Source organism: Embiotoca jacksoni, unplaced genomic scaffold (assembly GCF_022577435.1).
Source record: "Embiotoca jacksoni isolate LCO1_2020_lvr unplaced genomic scaffold, fEmbJac1.0.p SCAF_1, whole genome shotgun sequence".
NCBI classification, from domain to species: Eukaryota; Metazoa; Chordata; class Actinopteri; family Embiotocidae; genus Embiotoca; species Embiotoca jacksoni.
The window spans coordinates 19,058,703-19,083,240 of NW_027185229.1; the positions used below are offsets into that span (position 1 = coordinate 19,058,703).

The 24,538-nt window shown below is 39.3% G+C and overlaps 1 protein-coding gene across 2 annotated transcripts; it reads left to right on the top strand.

The window, feature by feature from the left end:
* Positions 1-3,523: 3,523 nt before the first annotated feature.
* mmel1 (membrane metallo-endopeptidase-like 1) lies at positions 3,524-23,899 on the top strand. Of its 2 annotated transcripts, none has more exons than XM_069145853.1 (24): positions 3,524-3,661; positions 9,017-9,193; positions 9,587-9,631; positions 9,936-9,995; positions 10,137-10,298; positions 10,404-10,484; positions 11,115-11,210; positions 11,696-11,814; positions 12,925-12,990; positions 13,169-13,303; positions 13,587-13,676; positions 13,784-13,920; positions 14,016-14,109; positions 14,200-14,328; positions 14,892-14,990; positions 15,082-15,165; positions 15,255-15,358; positions 15,826-15,884; positions 16,027-16,146; positions 16,317-16,450; positions 16,577-16,642; positions 16,866-16,961; positions 17,196-17,272; positions 18,788-23,899. In XM_069145853.1, exons 2-24 carry the CDS (start codon positions 9,037-9,039, stop codon positions 18,885-18,887), a joined length of 2,310 nt encoding a protein of 769 aa, XP_069001954.1. In that variant the 5' UTR covers positions 3,524-3,661; positions 9,017-9,036; the 3' UTR covers positions 18,888-23,899. The 2 variants fall into 2 exon arrangements, with proteins under 2 accessions (XP_069001954.1, XP_069001962.1); XM_069145861.1 differs by lacking the exon at positions 3,524-3,661 and adding an exon at positions 5,356-5,416.
* Positions 23,900-24,538: the final 639 nt, after the last annotated feature.

The window sequence follows — 24,538 nt, forward strand, 5'->3', positions numbered from 1 at the left end:
TCAGGGCATTTCATCTGTTTTACAAAATCATTTAAGGAAAAAATTATTTGTTCTTGCCACTGTCTCTGGGACGCTGCAGATAATATTCACAAACAGAGACCAATCAAGGAAAAGGCTTTTTAAAGAGCAGAAATCAGCGCATGTGCCATCTATAATATACTTTATATTGCTGCAAGTTAACGGAAGGCCGTAAGCACAATACATATGCAGATAACAAACATGTACAGAAAGAGAGAACAATACGAATACACACTTAAACATTTTTTTCGTATTGCAGGGTCTGCAAAAGTAGATTACTCTCTAATTTTAAATGGCCTGTTAATATTTTTTTTTTCTCCCAAAGAAAAGCAATTATGCCCGGTCATGCTTGTGTTTTGTCTGAGGAGTGAAGGTACCAGTGAAAAGTCTTGTTCCAGCCATTCGTATTTTACCATGTTACAGACACGACCATCTAGAGGACACTGATTTGTGGGAGGAGGACAGAGACAATGAGGTTTGCTTCATGTTCGGTTCCTCAGAGTTAGTCAGCAGCAGGACCTCATTTTGGGGCTTTTATGTCAGCGCTGTGCTTAATGGCCTGTGTGCCATCTCTGAGGCCTATTAAAGACATGTGGTAAATCAACAGAGGAGGAACATGCCAGTTAATCACAGCCTTTGTTTCAGGCTGAGAGAACACAATGAATCTAACTGAATGCCACTGAGCTGACGAACATTGTATGAGGACAACTAAAACTGTCATGTCAGACAGACGGACTGCCTCAGCAGCCACCTGTGTAGCAAGAATCAATGCCACTATCTCATCCAATCTCTGTCTCTCTCAGCAAACCATCCTCATATAACCACTTTTTTTTCTCCTCATGATGGCTTGGTTTTAGGTGTTAAAAACTAAAATTTTCTGAGCCGATTAAACTCATGCTGACTGATGCCTAATCCAACAACATTTAACACGGGACGTATACAGGGAGAGGGGAACGTAAAGCCTTGATTGCTTCTATTGTCACACAGCAAGCTCTAAAATGTGTCATTTTAGACAAAACAGAAGCAGTAGAAATGAAAAACTGCATGTTGAACGCTTATTAATTAATCCATCTTCAATAATTACAAGCTGTTTCTTGTCTAGGTTGTCTGAAAGAGAATAACATTACCATTTGATCCAAATTATGCAACACATATTTAAAAAAAATAATTTATAGGTATTAGAGGATTTTATTTTTTTTTGCCAAAAAATTAAAACTGTCATTCTACAACAACAACAACATTCTCCTTCCCTCTTTTTAGTCTGAGAGTTTCCAAGCACACATCATATTTTCTGCCACAAGCTTTTAGCAAAGTTGAGCAGCCTTCTCTATCAAATACGTACAGTAGCATTCATCAACAATAGCCTAATTAAAAAGCTTTCAAGTTTGTTTTTCAGATCCACTAATCACTGAGACAGACCAGTATTTGTTTACGGCCTCCGTGAGAACAAGCGGGCTTACAGCACATAAATCTCCAATAATCGAATTTGAGGCTCCTTACTTAAATGTAATTAGACTGAAAACCGAGGATATGTCTGCACCCAAGTATATAACATGCAATACCCAGACTGGAAACTGCAGCAGAATAAAAGATTTGATGAGAGAAAAACAGTTTGTGGGTATTATTACAAAATGGAACATGCAACACAAGCTGACAGAGCAGAGAGCAAAAACACAACTAGAAAAAAGCAAGGGGTTGTGACTCCTGGAAATCTTACCAGCACAGCATAATTCAGAGTAGAAAGTGGGGATGAAAAGAAAAAGCATGGTCAACCAAAGTAGCCGACCAATTATGTTTGTCTACTCTCAATCGAAGCTCAAATGAAGAGAAAGATATTAGTCATAAAGATTTATTTCTGTAAACAGGGACTAAGACAAAACAGATTTCATTTAGGATATTCAGAAGCATAAATGTCAATTTTTCACACTTTTTCGCTCTTTGTAACACTCAAATGGACAGATGTATGAGACCTCTGTTTTCAGAGTACCCACCTCCGTGCTTGTGGGATGACTTCATAGTTCAGAGGAAAGATGACCCAACACTTTTATGCCTGATTACATGTTCTCTCATGGCCTTTTCTGTGAGTAAGAAATGCATCTCAGTGCTCTCCTGCAGGAATAACGTGTAGATTTTACCCAGGCAGTCAATACACATGTACTACGGAAAGTGAATAGATTAAAATCATGATGGGTTTGGAAAATATATCTAAAATGCATACTTCTGGACCCTTGGTAGAGTAGGTTCTCTGTAGGATTATTATATTAGTACTTAACCTTTAATTGAAAACAGGGTTCAACAAATTATTTTAGCTTAAGTATACAAGACATCAGTGGTAATACCTCCAAAACACATGGATTATACATTAAAGCATTTACAAGTATCCTTAAATTATTATACTTAATAAATCAACCTCTGAATATCAGTGACCCTAATTATCAAATTCAAGATCAACATTGAAGTAAATTAATTGTACATTTGAAGTAACAGTTGACGCAATGAATATACGAGAGGAAACATTTTCTGCTAAATAAAACCCATGAATAAATTATTAACTCAGGGCAAATCCCAACTCCCCATCGTGTTGCACTCCATCAGTCATGTTCAATGAATGTATCCCCATTACTAATAAACATCTTTGCCAGGTTCCTCTCTGAATTAAAATGATGCCGCATGTGAGCAATAATCATATAAGGGCATTTTCAGCGTACATTCTTTTATTGGGCGGGGGGGGGAGGGGGGGGTTGATCGAGATCTCCTAATTTGTGAACTCTCTTGTCCTTGGTAGCAACAGCAACACCTGAGCAACTGGGTGTTTACGGACATCGGCCAAACACACCGTGGTCCCCATTCTCTCTTTATTATCAGCTAATTAGTGTGGTTAATCAGGCTGATAATGAGCCTGGGCGCCATGCCATTTCAATCTGACACCAGGCAAGGGTTCAGACCCCTACCAGGCGCTCCACGGGCATCCGAGACCTCCCTGAAGTTTAGTTTTCCTAGACGCCAAAGGACAGAGGGACGTCAAGGGCATCAGTGGTGTTTGTTTTGATGATAACTGGAGAGTATAGATCTGTAGCCTTTTGAAAAAAAAGAGGTTTAGATACACTGTGTTGCTGGATTATCTGTCAGCGGAGTGCTTCAAGACCATGTTTGTCTTATCTCCCAGCAAGCTTTCCAGATTTTTCTGCTCTTTTCCGCTCAAACAGCTGGGGACACTCCACAGTGAGAAAAATAAATTGATGCTCACTGTAACACATCCAGTATCCTGTTGACCCCTTGGATACGCACTGACACCCATATCAACCTCAACCCTTCATATGTTCCTAACGTTTTTTTCTTATCACAGCCATGTAATTAAAAACAATCCAGTGCTATCAACTCCCATCTGCCTCCTCTTCCTCCCTCTCTTCTTCCCTCCCTCTCTCTCTCTCTCTCTCTCTCTCTCTCTTACCCTCCCTCCCTCCCTTTCTGCTGCCTCACTCATTCCCTGAGCAGCACACTGAGCTGGATAACGTCTCCTTCAACCCGCAGCACAGACTCTTTTCTCTACACACCAGCTCTGAGTGGATGCTCAGCAGGGGTGTTTGAGATATTAGCGCGCTGTGGGGGAACGGCTCAGGGACCTCTATCATCCACCTACAAGGTAAGCCTCTGGATCCTTTAGATTACATTCCTGTTTGCTGTCAAGTGCCAAAGTGAAAGTGGTTAAAGTTAGCCACTTGAAACTGCAGCCTTTAGTTATCACTCATGTCAGTCCCATAACAGATTTACAACATAGCATTCACTTCGATTCCAAGCTGTTCGCACATCTTTACATGCGGGGAAAAAAAACACCATCAAACACCTGAGGACATGTTATCAGTGTCCAAGTGAATAAGACTGTACTAAGTGTGCAGATTGTTGGTGCAGCCAGACCTGTGAGTTAATTCTTGTTTTGTTTGGAACACAAAGTTTAGGGAAGAACAGTACCAGTCACTGAACAGTTCTAATGTGCTTAAAACAAGTAGACCTGAAAACATTTAGCACAGATTAGTCTCAGTTTCACAGAGGGGATCTTATTTTTGACACACTGAACCACTGACCTGTTAGATTACACCCATAGCCCTGGTATGTTAAGACTTAGTTTTATGCATCATATAATGTGATTATTCCGTCACTTACTAGTCTTGTTGCTTCAGAAACTGATTTGAAGTCAGCAGAGGTGTTCACCACATGAGGGAAAACAATCTTAACTTTAAATCCTTAAACTGAACTCATTGATCAGTGTCACACATCAAATCAGTTGGTTGTTGCATTGATGCTCTTCTCACTGCTGACTGAGTGTACCGTTGTGTTAAATATATAAATCTCTCCTTAGGGTTGTTCTTCGTTACCTGTGTGCATTCACAATGTACAGAAATAAAAGCAATATGGCTTGCGCTCTAACAATTTTCTACAGATGTTGGTTCTCTACGTTTGAACAGAGTAGAGCAAAAAAGCTGCCCCTTTCTACTGGACCGGTGTGTGGGACTTGACATTTTCAGAGCTGTTAATGAATGTTATGAGATTAAGTCACTTTGAATTTAATATGCTTTTAAAGTATTGTTTTCACTCACTCATTTTGTCTATACAGTGTGTTGTCTTTATTCTGGTTTGTGTTGTTTGGTAATTTAAGGTTTAAATGCTGCTCTCTTGAGCCAAATCTCCCCTGAAAAAATAAATAAATATATATCTCAAGACGTTTTTTACCTGTTCAAACAGAAGAAGAGAACATTGGAAATGTCAGCTCAACTGTGACAAGCAGTATTACGCTTCATTGCTAAAAGCCAGTTGATGCAACAGTCCAGTTGCAGTTACTGTAGGTGTTTTCTGAGCTGTGACCTCTTAAAAGAATGCTCATAAAGGTTTAGTTTTGTACTAAAGTGAACCCTGTAATGTCACGGCATTATGTGATTTCTTAGTATAAAGTCATTTGAATCTTTTAACTGAACAAAACAAAATGATTTGAATGAACAAAGATATTCATCATTTTCAATGGTAACTCTGTCCCTCTCCCACTCAGCAGTCGGTTGGAAATTCAAAAATCACTTTGCTGATTCAAATAGTTTTGTTGAGTTCAGTTTAAAGATTTGTGGTTTGTTTGCTGATTTTCGCAATTCAAATGTAGTTCACTCTAGTAAGTAAATGCATCTCCGTTGAGACGTGTTGATATTCAGTGCTGATTCTACTCGGAGTAAGTACAGTATGTTGCCTACCATCAATTGCGGTATTAAATGTTTATGTGGTCAACAGCTCTGCAGCCACCTTTTTGCAACCAAAAGCTAAAAAGCTTAAGCACGAGGAAGTAATGCACTGCGCTCTGAAGTGGAGCTCCACTGCTGAAAGCAAGTGATTCACTTCAGTGACAATAATGTTTCAGGTTAGTTATCTCACTTTGAAAATTCTCTATTAAACATTTGTTGTGGATAATGTTGTTTACAGAAGCTTCGTGCTGAGTAAATTAAAATTATAAACAGAACTATTATACTTGGTCATATTGTATATCATATTGAGGAAAATAATCCAATATATCATATCTGTGAGTAGCTAAAATGTGAACCTTTGCTTTCAGCATGGTTTGCGGCTATAGCTGCAACAAAATTTTCCAGTACTGATAATCAGTCCTGCGCATGATCTCGGAGAAATTCAGTCCATTTCTTTGTACGGATCAGTTTCAAGTCTGCGACGTTGGTTCCTCACTTGAACTATTCACTTATTTCTTTTTAACCATTCTTTGGTCAAACGACTTGTGTGCTTAGTGTGGTTGTCTTGCTGCTTGACCCCATCTGTCTTGATATTCAGTTTACGGCGAGATTACCCTTTCGAATATGCCAGTATAATTCAGAATTTATTGTTTCATCAGTAATGGAAAGCAGTTCAAGCCTAGAGGCAGCAAAACAGGACCAAACCATGTTACTACGACCACAATGCTTCACAGATGGGATAAGGTTTTTATACTGGAAGGCAGTATTTTTTCCAAATATTATGCTTTTCATTTAAACCAGAAATTTCTATTTTGGGCTCAATTGTCCACAAAACATATTTCCAATTGGCTTCTGGCTTGTTCTTGTGATCTGTGGCAAACTGCAAATGGGGAGCAATGTACTTTTTGGAGAGGAGTGGCTTTCTCTTTTTAACCCTGCCATGCACACCACTGTTATTCACTGTTATCCTGATGGTGGACTCATGAACATTAATATTAGTCAGTGAGAGAGAATTTAGTTGCATAGACATTACCCATAATTCCTTTGTGACCTTGTGTACAAGTTCATGCACATCTTGTTCTTGAAGTGACCTTTGTGACTGACAACACTTGACTCTTATTTCACCTTCAAATTAACCTAACGCTGAAGGTTCACATGCTTTTACCACTCAGATATTGGTTAATTTTCCATGATAAATAAATGAGTATAATGTTTTTATCTTATCTATGTAATTGGGTTCACTTTATGTAAGTTTATACAGAAATATAGAAAATTCCAAAGCACCACTGTATTTGTTGTCAAATTTGCAAATACAATATGAGCTTCCTTTCTCCTGTCATAAGTTGCATGCCTCCTTGATTTAAACAAAACATGATAGTCAGTAGAGTTAGTGCATATTACTATGCAGAAATAAAACATGATTTAATAATCTTTTAAATTCATCTTTAATTTTGTAGACTGTTATAAAACCCATGAAGAACAATTATATTATAAAAACATTAAAATAAAACAAAAAAAATTATAGATGCACTCTTTGTTCAGATTGACAAACTGCTTCAGTCATAATAAAATCTGCCTTTATCATAACTTGAATGTCTAAAATATGTTTAAAATTTCAGATACTGTTCACTGATATGTTGGGGTTTCTCTGTTTAAACCTACTGACATTTCTAAGAGGCTGGAGTTTCTGTATTGTTCCTATGATTAGAAAAATCCTTATGTAAGCCATTTCATCAAGGATTAAAAGGTTTAAGACTCATTGTCCAACTTTTAATTCCAAATCCATTTTGCGGTATTGAGCTGGAAATGAGCCATGGACTTGATATTCATGTTCTCTATTCGTGTTTGTTTGCATGCTACTTTAGATATTTAAAACATAATTCTGTCTGTATCCTGTTAGAGAGGGAATGAACATCAACGGAACGCAGCTATCTGCTGCTTAAAGATGTAAATAACTCTTTGTACTGGCCAGCAAAATGATGCAGCACACTGCACATCACTGCACAGTTTTCCATAAAATGAGGCCTGCCTATAATGCATTATAGCCAGATTGTGCCTCAGAGAGTGTTTCTGTGGAGTCTGATGCTGATTCGGTCTGCGGATGGCAGTGAAACTCTAACAAGCCCCTGTCTGCCCTTCATCACCGTAGTGCCAGATATGCGCCCATGAGTATTCATCAGGAAGGGCTAATGGGGCACAGCAGTGTGAACCTCTGATTTACAGCCTGTTCCCTGTCAGGCCTAATGATAGGGCAATGGGGATGGTTATGGAAGAAACAGGTGCTGCAGAGTGAATAGATGCAAAGTAATGCTGCTGAAAGCCATGGGTGATTGTTGTTTTGTCCCCTGCTCAAATGCTCATTTGCAATATTGTGTTCACGCGTACATAATTATTGTGCATAGAAATTAGCTCTCTTGAAGTGTGTGTGTGTGTGTGTGTGTGTGTGTGTGTGTGTGTGTGTGTGTGTGTGTGTGTGTGTGTGTGTGTGTGTGTGTGTGTGGGAGAGGAGGGGGGAGGGATGGTGGAGGGGGTAAGGTGGGGCCACATATTTCAAACAACAATGGTGAGAGTAAGTAAGTTTAATGGAAAATGTACCGTTTTCCTAATTGTTTCCAGCATGAATGGCACATTTAAAATATATAATGACTCTCTCTCCCTGCTAGCTTACCAACATATGGAACTCAATGATAAAGCCAAATATAATGTTTGAAATGAACTTCCATGATGTGCAAAATGTCACGAGTATAGTAAAGTTCTTAAAACAGGTGTGCTGCAGGTGGTCCATTAATACAATAAAATACTCATTTTAACAACCAATGCATTAATCAGTGACACATTAGGGCCAGGCCATATTCAGAAATAGATTGATTGATGAAAGACAGGTACCAAATTACCTCTACAAAATAGATAATAAATCATATTGATATCGGCCTGCTGCAAAAGTCCCGCAGTCTGTTTGTGTCTTCTATACACTGTGAGAGACAGTGTACTCAAGACTCATTTACATCTAGCTTATCTAGTGGCGACCTCATGTCACAGACCTTTGTTTTGGAACAGATATGTGATGTCAAATCAAGCAAACTGTGTTTTTATCATGTTGGGTTGTTTCATGTAAAGGACTAAAGCGCTAAATGTATCCCTTGAAAAATGTGTTCGTCACAGTCAGAAAACAAATAAACATAACATAATATATTATTCTGATAGTGCATATCCCTTTAATTAAAATGTGACTCAAAACAATTATCCTGGTTCCCCTTTTTTTCCCACCCATTTGTTGGAAACTCATGACATTTTAATTAATAAATTGGCAGCAGAGTAAATCAAAGCAAGAAAATTGAAGTAATTTATTTATGTATATTCATAATTTTGGTTTCCCCCTCTGATTTAAATAAATATGTGTAGAGGAGATGTAATTCCACTAGCTACTTGCTAATTGCATTGAAACTATCAGCAATTTTTTAAGGTGTGAAAGAAAAACATTTTTGCGGATTCAGCGGACTCTGAAACAGAAAATAAATGTTTTCTATCACTTTATAAAAGAGTACCAAACTGTGTTTGTGCAAAAAAAAACAAAAAAACAGTTTCACAACTCCTGTCAGTGAAGTTGTTGTAGGTGTTCAGCAGTTGAAGCTCACTCACCGCAGGTCAGCTGGCACAGTTTACCATTGGATGACTGCACAGCCCACACACACACACACACACACACACACACACACATGCTCAGTGGTAGCTCTCTGCCTGGACCATCCCACACTCCAACGGTGTCTTTTCCACAGAGCCGGCAGTCAGGAGGAATATGGGCAAATCCGAAAGCCAAATGGACATCATGGAGAAATCAAGTAAACCTGGGAAGCGTCATTGGACTGTTGCAGAAATCAGTCTGTCCGTGCTGCTGCTGTTGGTCAGCTGTGCCTTGGCCGGGCTGGTAGTCCTCTACACGTCGGCTGTGAAAGGTAATGGCTCTGTCAGGATCACTGTGGAAAGAACCAGATATTACAGATGGCAGCAAGTGATGGCAGGTGTCTCCCGACTCTATTTCACTGTCAGCCAACATTTGACACTTGCGATATCTCCATAAAATGACCGCGATCTGCTTTTTACAATACTGATGCACATATGTCAAACTTTTGCAGTTAATATGACACTAAAATTAACAAAATAATGCTATATTTTCAAGGGGAAATCTTTTATTTTTGTGGGCTTGCAAACAAAGTTGCAAGGCTACATTAGACTTAATTATATATTCTCCTGCTTGAAATCAATAAAAACAATTGCAGAAATCATTCAAATTTAGAATAAAGTCATCCAGACTGTCTAATGTGTTCTTGAACCTGTTTTTTTCTCAGAACAAACAAACAGGCCGAGTTTGTCCAGGAGCTCAACAGGGCAAGGTGAGTCTCTTTAGCAAACTGAAGACAGGATGCACTGTGGTCTTAGCGGGTTGGCATGTGTCATGCTCCAGCATGTGCCTCTGATAGACACTGTAACACTGTAATTCTCTTTACTGCCTGATCAGCAGTGCCGCACAAAAGTGAAACAACACAGTCTTTGCTGACATCGACATTGTCTCTCACACACAAACCACAGATCTAAGCCACTTAGAATAAGCTCTGTGATTTACACAGCATCGTCTCTCCTGTCCCAGTTGGAGTTAAGTCCATATTTTTTCTCATTATTGTTCACACATTTTTGCAGGCCAGCTGTTTCGCTCCAACCTCAGCAATGTGTGCACAACAGCGGACTGTGTCACTGCAGGTGAGGAGAGCTGCTTTTCCCTCTGCTCCCCTGCTGTTTTGTTTTGCAAACAAAGTCAGTCCATCTTAGACAGAAAACCACATGCTTTACAACCCGATGTGAGCCTTGACCATGCTGTCCTTCTTCCCTGTGATCTTAAAGCTGCTCGGCTCTTGCAGAACATGGATAAGTCTGTGAAGCCTTGCGATAATTTCTACCAGTACGCCTGCGGGGGTTGGCTGGAGCGACATGTCATCCCGGAGACCAGCTCCCGCCACAGCGTCTTTGACATTCTGAGGGACAAGCTGGAGATTGTCCTCAAAGGTCAGCTCGGGTTTTGTCTTTAGTGGTCAGTGGGCCGCAGTATTCGGAGCACATGAGGGGGCTTCATTTAGAAAGGACTTGTTTGCATGTGTTTTGTTGTTGCAGGTGTTCTTGAAACAAAGAATGAAGAGGACAGAGATGCAATCAAGAAGGCCAAAATCCTGTATAGCTCCTGCATGAATGAAAGTAAGACACGCTTTACTATATGTCTAATTATTATTATTATTATTATTTATTTATTTATTTCAAAAAAAGAGGCTGGTCTTCCTCAGGCAGGGTATCCACAAGGTTCACCAGTTTAACTTTAGAATTTTTAAGACCTTAACATTCAATATTGTCATGATCATTCGAAGTAAAGTAGAAATGTACGATGAGAACCCAGTAGGGATGATTTGACATACAATTATTCATTATTGAGCCCATTATTTTCAGTTCTTACCAACTATCCATTTCAGGAATTTCTAATGATCTAATTTATTGAATTAATGGATAACTGGCATAAAATGGTTGAATTGATTACCCAGTCACAATGATTAATTCATTTAAGTTCAATTTAGTTTTTGCTAAAGAGGAGAACTTGCCTGTTGAGTTAGTGAGTGCTTGCAACAGGTCTGATGCAGCTAACTAAAGCTACGCAAAACAGGATTGAAAAAAGCCTCCTGTCCAATAATGCTTTCAGTTGTAATGTTTCCTGAGTTCATTCTTGATTTTTTTTTTTCAGCTTTTTTTCCAGCTGCATATTGTCTTACCGTGTGAAGAGTAGTCACATCACAGCGTTGTTAAATGTTCTAAGTCGTGCTTGTGTACTATTTGCAGGCCTCATAGAGCAGCGTGATTCGCAGCCCCTCCTGAAGCTCATTGACAGCATCGGAGATTGGCCCGTGGCGTCAGAGGACTGGAACACCACAACAGGTACTGAAGCCTCTGAATATGGTCTAATGTCCTGTCTATACAAACAGGAACGTGAGCGCATGCAACACGTCCACACAAACGAGCACTGTGCCTCCTCATATACTAGTGTTCACACAGAGCTGGTGAAGCTATATTTGCACCCAGTGAATTGCTGAGTATAAGCTTTGTTGGCGGGATCAAGAGGCCGGTCGAGCCTTTTCAGCTGAGCAGTCAGGTGGGGAGTTTGGGAGGGTGAAGCGTGGGTAGAGGAGCATGTCCTCAATCAGGACTGAATGATGCTTTAAATAGCCTACGCTGCTCTTCCCCATCCTCTTGACTCTTTCCACTGTAATTAAATGTAATCATGGACGGTGGCTCAAACAGAATTAGCCGCGCATAGCTGCATCTGAACACAGAGACTTCTGCAGCCCACCATACTGAATTTTGTTTGTTTGTAGCGAAACAAATGTTTTTAAATTGAGTGCTTATTTCTCCCTTAATTGCAGAGGAGGCGTGGAGCCTTGAGGACACACTGGCAAAACTTACCGCTCGTTTCCACAAGAAGGTTATGCTGGACATGTATGTGTGGACGGATGACCGAGACTCTCTGCGTCATATCATTTATGTGAGATGATAGTTTATCCTACACAAACAAATAAAAGTTATTATAGATATGGCTTTTTATCATTATCAACAAAGCCAATGAAAAACAAAACAGGTCTTCTTTTTTTTGGGAGGGGGGGGGGGGACTATTTTCAGCTGCAGATTAATATGTATTTATTGCTCTACACAGCATTTTGGGCAAAAGGACAGAGCAAGTAGTGAGATTTTTTTTTTTTTCTAGGATGGTGACAGACTATTTTACACTGACCATGCCATGATTGAGTTTCACTGTCCCCTAATCCTGATGCTAGGTTGGTGCTAGATTGGATCTGTTGTAGGGATGCACACTTTGAACTCTTTGCTGCTGTGGCTGGTTGTTTCACTGTCAAGCAACTGGTCCCTAACCCCAATGTTGACCCTTCCACAACATTACAATCAATCACAGATATATGCAAGCTAAGGCATTAACTCTCTCCCTTAAGGCAAAATTAATCCGTCACTATCCTAGGACAAAAAAAAAGAAGGCTTCATTGAAAAAAAAACTACAATAGTGATGCTCATGGTAATGAAGGCATGTGTCTACCAACGCAACATTGTTTTTCACTGATGTTTTTATTTAGGCACACTAATAGCATGGCAGTGCCAAGCTACTATTTTGGTTTAGTCTGAAATATCTCAACAGCTATTTGATGGATTGCCATGAAATTCGTGGTCCCCATTTAATCTTCTTCTGGCTCAGTTAATTGCTTTGATTTAGGACCAAATACCTGCAACATTCCCACTAATCTCAGCAAATGTTGGCATGCTAATACACCAAACTGAGATGGTGAACATGGTAAACAATATACTTCCACATGTTTGCAATGGCATTATGAATTTTGTACAGAGATATGATCAAATATGATTTAATATGATTATTTATAGATTGCAGACTAAAAAAAAATTACAATCTGCAACATGGTCCCAAGATGTTAAAACAAAGTCAAGCCATACAATATAACACTAAACAATTATTAGTTTAGTTCAGTCCACTGTTTTTTGACTGTTAAAACACATAGATGTAAATATCATAAAAGGTTTATGGGAATGCAAAAATGCATAACTGCTGCTCTTATTCTTGTATTTTGGTTAGATTGACCAGCCGGGACTTGGAATGCCCTCCAGAGACTATTACTTCAACGATGGAAACTACAAAAAGGTGATGCTTTAAAGGAACAGTTCACCCAAATCACAGAAGAAATTATGTAAATAAAAACTGTCCACAGTGAGGTCTTATTTTTTCAAATATCCTTTTCAATTAAGTGGTGCAAATATAATTTCCTTCAAATCTATTGTTCTAAAATAAAAAAGGTAATGCTTATGCAATTTTACCATAGGTTCGAGAGGCCTACCTACATTTCATGGTTTCTATTGCGAAAATAACCCGAGAGGACAGGAACTTGACTCAGGATGATGACAGAGTGTGGGAGGAAATGATGCAAGTGTTGGAGCTGGAGATTGACATCGCCAACGTGAGTGCCAGCCACAACAGGAAATGGGACTGTGGGATGAGGGCAAAGGAAAATTAATAATGACAAGATGAAAAATTAGCACCTTCTCTGTGCTTCCTTTGAATGAGAGAATCAGGTCGCATTTAGTGTGGACTTTATAGATTAGGCAAGCTTTAACCCATCCTTTTTTTTTTCATGCCTGTCAAGAGCATAACAAATGGGCCTTGCCTGATGACATGAGAGAAAAATGTTAATATATAACCAAAACTCAGTTTATATAATTTTTTTTCCTGTTGCTGGACAGGCTACATCACCAGCAGAGGAACGCCAAGATGTCACTGTTCTTTACAACAAGATGACTCTCGGTGAACTGCAGAGCACATTTGGCCTTAATGTGAGTGCGATTTCAGTTCTTTCCTGTGTACTACATGTTGAATGTGCCAGCAGGTCAGAGATTTCAAATAAACTGAATGAGGATGTTTTCCCTCTTTTCTCTTCCAGGGTTTTAACTGGACACGATTTATTCAAGGTGTGCTGTGGGGTGTGTCCATTGATGTGGAGCTGGAGGAGGAGGTGGTGGTGTACAGCTCTCCCTACCTTGAGAAGATGAATGACGTTCTCTCCAGACACAGTGTCAGGTCAGTCCAAGAACGATATCCTGATGAAGATTAAATTATTACAGAATAGATACAAAGCCGAATAACAACATATTAATACTCATTAATGTTTGCAGAACTATGCAGAACTACCTCACATGGCAGCTCATCATTGACCGAGTCAACAGCTTGAGCCGCCACTTTAAAGACGCCAGAGCCCGTTACAGAAAGGTCCGATGAGCAGGACAAAACAGAGCAACACTATTTAAGATTTACTTGTTCAAAGATAAAATAATGGTTTGCCTATGTTTGTATGGTCAGACTCTCTATGGGACCACTGTGGAGGATGCTTGGTGGCGAGAGTGTGTCCGATACGTCCAGAGCAGCATGGAGAACGCAGTTGGAGCTCTGTACGTGCGCGAAACCTTTGCAGGAGAAAGTAAACGAATGGTGAGTCTAAAATTAACCTTGAACATAACAGAAACGAGTTGTCCTTTGAGCATTGAAACCTGTTTCTGTCGCAACAAAAGTGTATGTAAAACTATGACACGCAAGCTATAACACAAATGTTGCATTGCTGTTGGAAATTTGCAGAATGACATGTATTATGTACAAAAAAACAGATCCTGAGGTGCCAGGTGTCACTTTTCAAGCACCAAAATGCATTATGGGCCACCAAATGACATATTTATATACTCTTCTGACAGTTTAACACGTGTTCTTTAGATACACAAAATGTATTTTCTGTTTTACCCAGTACAAAAAACAAATGTATCAGAAAACCATTCAATGCGTTGAAAATCCATTTCAAATTGAACTGGTATGCATCATGTCAGTAAAAAATTGCAATTATAATTATTCCAAAACAATGATGAATTCATTTGGTGTGATCTGAAACGCATTTGTCAGAGCAAATTGTATTTAATGCACAACATTGGGTATGTGTTATGGGGTCTAATGCGAGTCTATATCAGACTGATGTCACTCGTTTTATTGGTGTGAAATGTTTCCAGGTCAGTGACCTCATCAATAAGATTCAGAAAGCGTACGTAGAAACACTGGAGGAGTTAAGCTGGATGGACACTCCCTCGAAAGAGAAGGCGAGAGAAAAGGTATAACACAAGCAAAGTTCGTTCTGAGAAAATCAGAAGGGCTCTCCAGAAGATGTGAGGAATTATGCTGTTTGGTCTGCATCTCTTGCAGGCCATGGCAATCAAAGAGCATATCGGCTATCCAGATCATATTCTACAGGGGAGCAACCAGAAGCTCGACCAGGAATACGCACATGTAAGTTCAAACTGAGTCACGTTACCTGGCAACAGTGTAAATAAGTAAAACGTGCGTTTATCGCAAATTTCACTAATTTTTCTTATCAGCTAAATTTTAGTGAAGAACACTACTTTGAGAACATCCTTGAGAACCTCAAGTCTGAAGCACACAAGAGCCTGAAGAAGCTCAGGGAGCCTGTTGATCCTGATTTGTAAGTGGTTGATACATCACACATTACAAGCTGTCCTTATCAGTTAAGTCAAGTTTACGGTCGCCATGTTTGGGCTAAAGTGGAGAATATAAAACGTCATCCAGGGTGGCAACACAAACCTTTTAGCTGATGTTGATTACACCAAAACAACAAAGTCAAGTCATACAAGTTGGCTTTATCTTTCTGTTTCAAAGATAGTAAACAGGAATGTGCTGATCCCCCCCAAAAATATTTTCTAAAATGGATACGGTGCATTTAATGCCCTGGTGCTGCTTTTGGAGTCACAAGAGAGATCTTCTACGTCCAAATAAAATGACACTTAATCAACATTGAAAGTGAATGTTTAGGTAGCCTAGATTTTTTTTCATGGTAAAAAATTAGCTTTATGCATTGGATTGCACAGCTGCTGTCTGTAACAGGAAATACAGGTCAATGCTATTATAAACTTTATGCCCATCATTCCTCAGGTGGATCATCGGTGCTGCTGTGGTGAATGCATTCTACTCACCCAACAGAAACCAGATAGGTAAGGCTCAATGAGACCACTGGCAGCATCTGTAAATAAATTAAATGTGTTTTTTTGTTTTTTTACGGGAATAGTCACTCCTCATTACAGCACTGCAGGTACCTATTGTGTTCTCATTTCCTACTTGTTTTTGTTTGTGCAGTGTTTCCTGCAGGAATTCTGCAGCCACCTTTCTTCAGTAAACATCAGCACCAGGCTCTTAACTTTGGAGGAATAGGAATGGTTATTGGACATGAGATCACACATGGATTTGATGACAACGGTGAGAGACTGGGGATTCATTGTTAGTGTTTTCAGAAACCTAAACTTATAAATACAGTTTGTAGTTTGCTGTCATTCCACAGTAATAATTTATTTCAAATTTGTTTTTAACAACAATTTACCATCATCATTTTTGGCATACAGTACTTAACGCACTATGTTTCTTTGCAGGACGTAATTTTGACAAGGATGGTAATATGCTAAACTGGTGGAGTAATTACTCTGCTGAACACTTTAAAGACCAGTCACAGTGCATGGTGCAACAATATGGCAACTTCAACTGGAAGCTCGCAGGTGGACAAAATGTAAGCACCTTGTGGCATGTATGAAATGAGAAGGTTTTTTTGGATGTCATACAAAGTTTTAAGTGACCACCAGAATGAGTGTTTTCATGATGGTGTGTGTTCATGGTTTTGTCTGCGTGATTGCAGGTCAGTGGAATCAGCACTCTGGGAGAGAATATTGCAGACAATGGAGGTGTTCGTCAAGCATATAAGGTTGGATGTTGGCTGTACAAAACCACATGCCAATATTTTAGCAGTAATGACTAACTCCAGAGTGCTTATAATAAACTTTATGCAAGTCTACAATCGGTTTTAAGTTAGTGTGTGTGTGTGTGTGTGTGTGTGTGTGTGTGTGTGTGTGTGTGTGTGTGTGTGTGTGTGTGTGTGTGTGTGTGTGTGTGTGTGTGTGTGTGTGTGTGTGTGTGTGTATTTACAGGCTTATCTAAAATGGGTGAAGATGGAGGGTAAAGAGCCTCAGCTACCTGGTCTAGACATGGATTATAAGCAGCTTTTCTTTCTCAACTTTGCCCAAGTAAGTTATGAGCAAACATGTTATTCTTACAGGTATCATTTAAGCAGACAGAGGCCAGATAATAATTTAACTATCTGAGGTTGCGAGCCAAAGTTCAAGATGAGTATTTTTCAAAATTAGTAATAATAGCTATATTTGACAAGAAATATTAATTTGGTCATTTTTAAAAAGCATTTGCAATGTTAACTATCTGCAGAAAAAAAAGATTACTGATATAACTTTGTTCTTTTCTAGGTGTGGTGTGGTGCTTATCGGCCTGAGTATGCCAGCCAGTCGATCAAGACTGACTCACACAGCCCTTTAGAATACAGGTAAGGAGCTGCAGTAGGGTCAGATGATGATGAGGATGTTTAACTACAAAGTTGAGCTTCTATTTAAAAAAAAAATTATGTAGGCTATATCATATACAGATTATTATTTCAGGCAAAGTGTTTTTCTGTCGTAAAACATGTCAAGTAAAGGTCTTTAAGTACTTCATTATATAACTGCTGATTTAAGTAACTTTTCATTGGCAATATTAAAGCCTTAATCTACTGTTGGTCTGATGTAAAATGTTCAATGCTGCATTTCCATTTTTAATTTAAATATGCAGTTAAAAAAAAAAAAATATGAACAGTAATAAATAATACTGGGATGCAGCCATCTTGCTGCTAAATTCACTAACTTTTGTTTAGAAGCCAGGATCTTTAGTAATTTATACCATCTTTACATTGCTGGGCTGAACTCAGGGTTGCTCATTACATTATCAGTTAGTTTGAAGTTGATCCATGAGATTCACATTGATGGAGGTGTTCAGTTGTTTAAAATTTCCAAACTGAATACATTTAAGAGAGACACTGGTCATTTAATACAAACAGTTTCATAATACTTTTTTTTTTTTACCATATTTTTTTTTTTTTTTTAAGGAGTCACTTGTAGTGATAAACCCACAGGATTATCTTTCAACCCTGCCATTCCCTTCAGTGACATGGCGCTTTATATCCTCTTTTATTGTTTTGGTTTTCTTACAGTGGACGGTTTTACTGTTTTATTTTACTGTCATTGTTCTGATTAGTGTCACTTTTGACTGGAGCAGGCATCCGTTTTCTGTAAAAAAAAAAAAATAAGAAGAAAAGCGCTCTAAAATCCCACTGATACTAATGGTAAACAGACAAAGTTTGCGGCTACCTGAAGAAAAATGGCAGAGAATTTAGCAGCTAAAGGGCCAGATATTTTTGACAGGTGTTAAATGGGACCAAAAACAGAGTCAAAAGTAGAATGAATGTTGGACTTTGACCTACCAGGTTAAAAGAAACATGACTCCAAATGAATGCTGATATTACTTTGTATCTGATGGATGTATAAAAAAAAAAATAGGTTTGCTAGCGTGTTAGCTGTTTCACAATAAAAGTGGAAATTTGTCACAACTTTTTAATGCTTCTCCTAATGCAGTAAATAAAATTGAGATTGCAGGTGTAATTATTGCCGTTTCCAAAGTCACAATCACTAACTTAAAATTTAATTTAACCTCATGATAATACTCTGGATGGACTGACAGAGCTGGATCACTGTTCGTCCAGCCTCAGAGCAGCCACACAGCTCAAGCTGGACGTGTAGCGTTTTGCCTCATTAAATTCAAAGATTCACTGGATTGAAAGTTTAAGCCTAAAATTCATACAAATAATTTGTTGTATAACTCATAAACATACCTAGATGAGTGCAGCTAGATTTTATGATCCAAATGAGGACTGGGAAACTGGACTCACACTAAAGCAACACCCCTCTAACATTCTTAACATACTTCAGCTTTTATCATCCTTAATGTTTTGTTTTTCTTTTGTCCCCAGAGTGCTTGGGTCGCTCCAGAATTTCGAAGCTTTCTCAGAAGCTTTTCAGTGCCAAAAGGGCAGTCCAATGAACCCTGAGCTGAAGTGCCGTGTCTGGTAGAACCGCTGACATATCCATTTCTTGACATTGGCAACTCAAATCAAGAGAACAGGCTGTACTTTAGCCACAGAGACATTCTGTCTATGATTTATTCCTGTTTATTTGGGGCCGAGTGATGACACAGACATGTGCATATACAGTACTGGAGATGAAATTAAAATGGCTGATGTGAAATGCCTGGACACCCTCGTTTCAAAACTTGAAACATATATAGTAAAAAGAAGGAAACTTGCTCAAGTATCCTCCCAAGTTTGAAGCGTTGTCTGTTTGAAGGAAGTCACTTTTGCTGTGTTCCACAAGAGATGAGGAGGGGGTACATGAATGAAAAGGCTACAAAGAAAACATAAAACCTTGTGAAAAGGTTAAAGCTCATATGGCTGGCTTTTAAATCCTTTCCCAACCTTTGTTGAACTAATTCTTTAAAAAAAAAAAAATCTCTTTTGTAGATCTTTATGATTAATACATTGACAACTGGCACTGAGTAGCCTCTGTATCTTTTGTCCGATGTGCTATTTTCAAGACATTGTGCTATTTCAGAAGGAATAATAGTGAACAAATCCACCAGAGACTGAAGAGTATGAAATGAAAGCCGGGGACTTTGCTGAAGTAGAGCTACAATAGAATTAGTCACACTCTAAGAGTTTTGGTCATTCAATGTTGCATGAAAACAAATTACCTAAAGACTTTAAGACTGTTAAATCTCTGCAGCTTTAACCTTAAATTAACATTCTGCGAAAGCTGCAGCTTTCAGCATTTTTACACTTACAGAGTGGATACATATTTAAAATTGACAGAGCTATGTAGTACTTTTTGTAAATCTTTGTTTCTCAGTTTCTTTGCCATGTTCTGTGAATGATTGTTACTCCATACTCACTGCAGAAATGTATATGTATGTTATGACAGTTAGTCGTAAGAAACCATATTCCAGATGTTTTGAAAATTAATGGTGGCCTGGTAGTTTCTAGCCAGTGAGAAATACCCAGCAGTTGTTGGAGATAGAGTGATGTAATATTGATATTACCTGCATTTATGGTCACTCTCTGTTTTGATTGTGGTCTGTTTATATCATAGTTGTTTGTTTGTTTGTTTGTTTGTTTGAAGTCAGCTCCCTCACTTCCTCTGCTTCCACACACATCACCTTTGATTTGGTTTTCTTAGAGGTTCCCATGAGTTCCTAACACATAGCATGTGTCAGATGACACGAACCTACAGTGCATTTATTTAAAAATTAATAATGTACACGTGTATGATATCTGTGTATTCTCATTTAACCTCAAATAGTTATTGATTTATGGAACAACTGTTCTTTCCATTCCCACAAGATCTCCCGAGAGGAGACTTGAACAGACAGTGATAACAAGACTTTTGGCCACTGGGCAGAGCCAATTACATGCCAAGGGGGAGCGAGAAGAAAACCCCTCAGATACACTCGAGCATGGACAGGCAGCAGATGAAGTGGTTTGCCTTCTGATCTTGCATTGATCAATGTCGTGTCAGATGAAAGGATGGAGTGCAGTGTGCTGATGCGTGGTGACCGCTGTAGCCGATCCACAAACCCGAGGGCAGACACACTGAAGAATGGAGTTGGTCATTAGCGAGATGGCCAGGGCCAGGACTGTTATTTTCTACCTTTATGAACAAGTAATGATAGGGGAATCAAAGCAGAGCAGACCCTCATAAGAGAGGATTGACACACTGGCTGCAGTAAGCCACCATTTTTGTGCTGAAGAGCGCTTTAAAAGACAGGCAGAAAAACAAACAACACGAACCGGATTTGAATGTTTGCTATCACTGGCCACATTTAGGATGCCTGGGTAAACTGAACACGACTGTTAGGTCTCGACAGAGGCTGCTGAACTGAATGTGCATATTGAAGCTTTATACTCTCAGTCTGTCTCTCAGTCTTCACATATTGGCAAATACTGTTGTGTTAAGCAGGTTGGGAGAGGACACATTAATGAAAGACTGTTTTCTTCAGAACCCAAGTGCTGATAGTGTGCTGCCATCCTAAACAAATGTTTAACATTTTGGGAATTACACTGACTTGCTTTCTGCCAGAGAGCTTGATCGTTAGAAAATGGACCACTCTCAGATCTGTCCATTAAATTTAATAGGGAACAGCTACCGTGGCTCGGACCAAGTGTAACAAAATCTCCCTTGATTAGGTTTAGGAAAGGATTGTGGTTATGGTTAAGTTAATAAACAGTTTTCTTTTTCTTTTTTTTTTAAACCACAGCAGAATGTTTCTGTATTAAGTCAGACCTCGTTTTGTCATTGCTCAGCAACAAATAAGACTCATTAGAGAAAATGGAAAAGTAATTTTCTGTGGTGGATGGAGTACTACACAGGCAGAAAAAGGCTGAGGTTATCGCAGGGCAGGTGGGAGTGACAGGATCTGAAATTCTGGGAAGGTTAGTGATTGATTTGATTGTGCTAGAACTCCAACTCCCTCCACCAATCAACAAGGCTGGATCCACAATGTTATGCTTAGTCTGGCTGACAGAGGCTCTCATGAGGCTGCAAAACTCCTTCTAAAAACTGGTCTGAGACAGTGTCTCTCAGGAGGCTGTGCAGGCGGAAAAAAAGAAAAACACGAGTCTCACTAATGAAGGATTGCTTGGGTAATGGTACGAAGTGCACCATAGTGTGAATAAATGGTCGACAATTGTAAAAATTACAGTGTTACCATCAGATTTAGGCAGACTGTTGACAAAGTCCAGGGAAATGTGGGACAGGAAAAGGCTGCAGGAGCACAGCAGGGGCCTCGTGGAAGACCTTGGTCTTGTTTGGAACAGATAGGGCAGGCAACCACAAACTTCTGCACATCTGATGGGCCACCAGAAGTGCTGATGGGGAGAGAGAGTGTGCAGATTGGCAGGCCAGGAGGGAGGTATGGCGCCACTGGAAAACTTGAGAGCATAGGTGAACTGGGACAAAAAGACAGCAAGACAGTAAGGGTAAGGTTTTGCCTTCTGCTTGGTGACCGTTCTGACGACGGTGTGAGGGAAGAATTCCCTCTGGTTCTCCAGGGGTGTCCGGTGTGATGTTTTGTGCCAGAAAGATGGGAGAGAGCAAAGTTTAACCCAAACAGAAAGCCCACCGGGCCAGGAGGGAGTTCAGGTGTTGGACCGAAGGGATGCACCCCATTTTCTCATGGTCATTCAAAACCACCAAAGGCTGCTCTGCTGCCTCCAACCAATGTTTCCATTCCTCCGGGGTTGCTTTAACAGTTAGTAGTTCATGGCTGCCAGTGCCAGTTTTTTTGTTTTTTTTTCTAGTTGTGAGCACAACACAGAGAGGAGCATCCCCACGCTGAAATCTGAAACGTTGACCGTCACAAACCAGCAGTTAGGGTCTACAACGGTGAACATGGAAGCAGAGGTGAATCAACTAACTTGTGGACACCCGTAGTCTTCCTGGAGGACCAGTGGTGGTGCTGTAACCTTGGCCAAAACCCTGGAAGCGTTTGCTCACGGGGGGCTGGAGTGGCCGAATTGGTGAGTTGACGAAATGGAGTGAGCCAGCTTTAACCAGATTTACGTTCAAGGGAAGAATGCGTCCTGACCATCACAGATGCTTGTCACAGAGAATGCAAGAGGAGCTTCCCTACATTTGAGCAGGCCACTGGGATTCCCATGCTTGCAGTGATAAAAGCTGCTGACGCTCACTTGTGCCCCGCTGAATTAGCCTGGTATTACCAGACCCAAATTCACTGCATGAAAAGGTAGTCTGGCTACGCTCCATTGGGGATCATTTCCACTTGTTGCATCCTAAAAATGGGCACAGACCTCGGGCTAATTTTCAAACTAATGGAACAGCCTTAAACCAATCAGAACCATAGAACATGTCAGTAAATTTTTACTGACATGTTTTTTTTTGTGAATTTTTATTTTTTTTAATTTTAGGCATTGCTCCCAGTGCTGCTTTAATTCCTTGATGTTGCTAGCTTTGCCACAATTGTTCGTATCGCTGTAGCTTTACCACCACCACAATTGTTGGAACTACATTTCAAAGCAAACGCTTACAAATCACTTGAACATTCTCGTACTTAGTCATCCCAACTGGTTGGTCCGGTCTCTAGTGGGTGAGCTATCCTTCATGTGAACAGAGTTTTCAGGCTGTGTGCAATATTCGGGTGGAGCCAGGCTAAGGTTGAATCCCGTAAAGCATAAATTCAAACTGAGAGAAGGGTCATTTGGACAGCTTGAGTGAGATTTTTTTTTTTTTTTCACTAGAGGAGACAAAGTATTTGGTGACAGTGTGTACCTTTAGAGGTGCTAGTTAGAGGTGGCTTTGAAAAGGCAAGCTATTTCCAGCTGTTGTACTAAGATGAGCTAACCAGCAACTGACAGTAATTTTATATTTAACAGAGAGCAACAAGAGTGGTATTAGCCTTCAAATAACTCTCTCCCAGAAAGCAAATAAGTGCATTCCCCTAATTGTCAGACTATTCCTTTGAACAACAAGGCACAAATATCATGTCTGATAGAAAGAAATTCTGGAGGCTAAATCATGAGCTATGATGCAACATTGGGCTGCTGTTAGAAGAGCAACAGGTTAAACTCTTTAAAAAAAGAAAAAAAAAAGTTTAAAGTGCACCAGTTTAAAGTTGCTAACTGAACACCAAGGGTATATAAAACAAAATGTGTTATTGTCGATACTTGATGTTCTACACTTCAGAAAATCTGATTTAAAATCAGGTAAGAATAAAAGAAAAGAAAAAAAAAAAAGAGTACCTTTCTTACCTTGGTTTTAGATTCACATTTTCTTAAATTGTGAAATTGTGTCGTTTTAAAATTACCAGCCAAGTACAAATTATTTTTTGCCATATATGAACATGTATATCCCTCAGAGGAGTTTATTTATCTAAATGAATATTTATGAAATAATGTTGTTGCTTTGCAAGAATTCAGATGTGACAGATGTTTTATGAATGTTCCTGCTGCTATGTAATTATCTAGACTGCTATTTTTGTGACTCAGATCTGTAATCATTGCCATTAAAGTGACTGTCTCAAATGGTGCGATCTCAAGGCTCTCCTTTGCATGTGTAACATAAATTTTATATATCTAACTAGTTGCAGTGTTTAGCTAGCCCACAGTTTCAGTAGTGACACATTAGCTTCTAAAAGGAAAGAGGCAGGGTTATGATGCAGCAATACACTGAATGAAAGAACAGTCTTAATCTGAACACTTATCATAGTTCTGGGACATTTTGTCCAAAGATCTGCTGCAGAAATAAAGTAAATTTATGAAGTGACAGCATTACAATTACAAAAAACAAGGAGGTTTTAAAATAAAAATTTCTAGAGCAAAGTTAGATATGCTTGAAGTGACACAATCAGCCAATTTCAGCTTTAAATACACGTGAGGAGAGAAAACAGTGGGGTGAACTGATGGAGAGGAGAGGAGAGACAAAAATCACAACCATGGTGGTGTGAAGTCCAATGATTGAGTTCCAAGAATTTGTAATTATTATTGAACAATTCGTTTTGCATGAAGGTAGAATAACTCTTAGTAATGTCAAACAGTCCTATTGAAACTCTGCACATCTGCATGAAGCTTTTCACCAGCTAAAGCCAAGTATTGACTTTAATATTAAATGATGCCTCAAAACGTGCAGAGGAATGTATGCACTTTTAAAGCATGGTG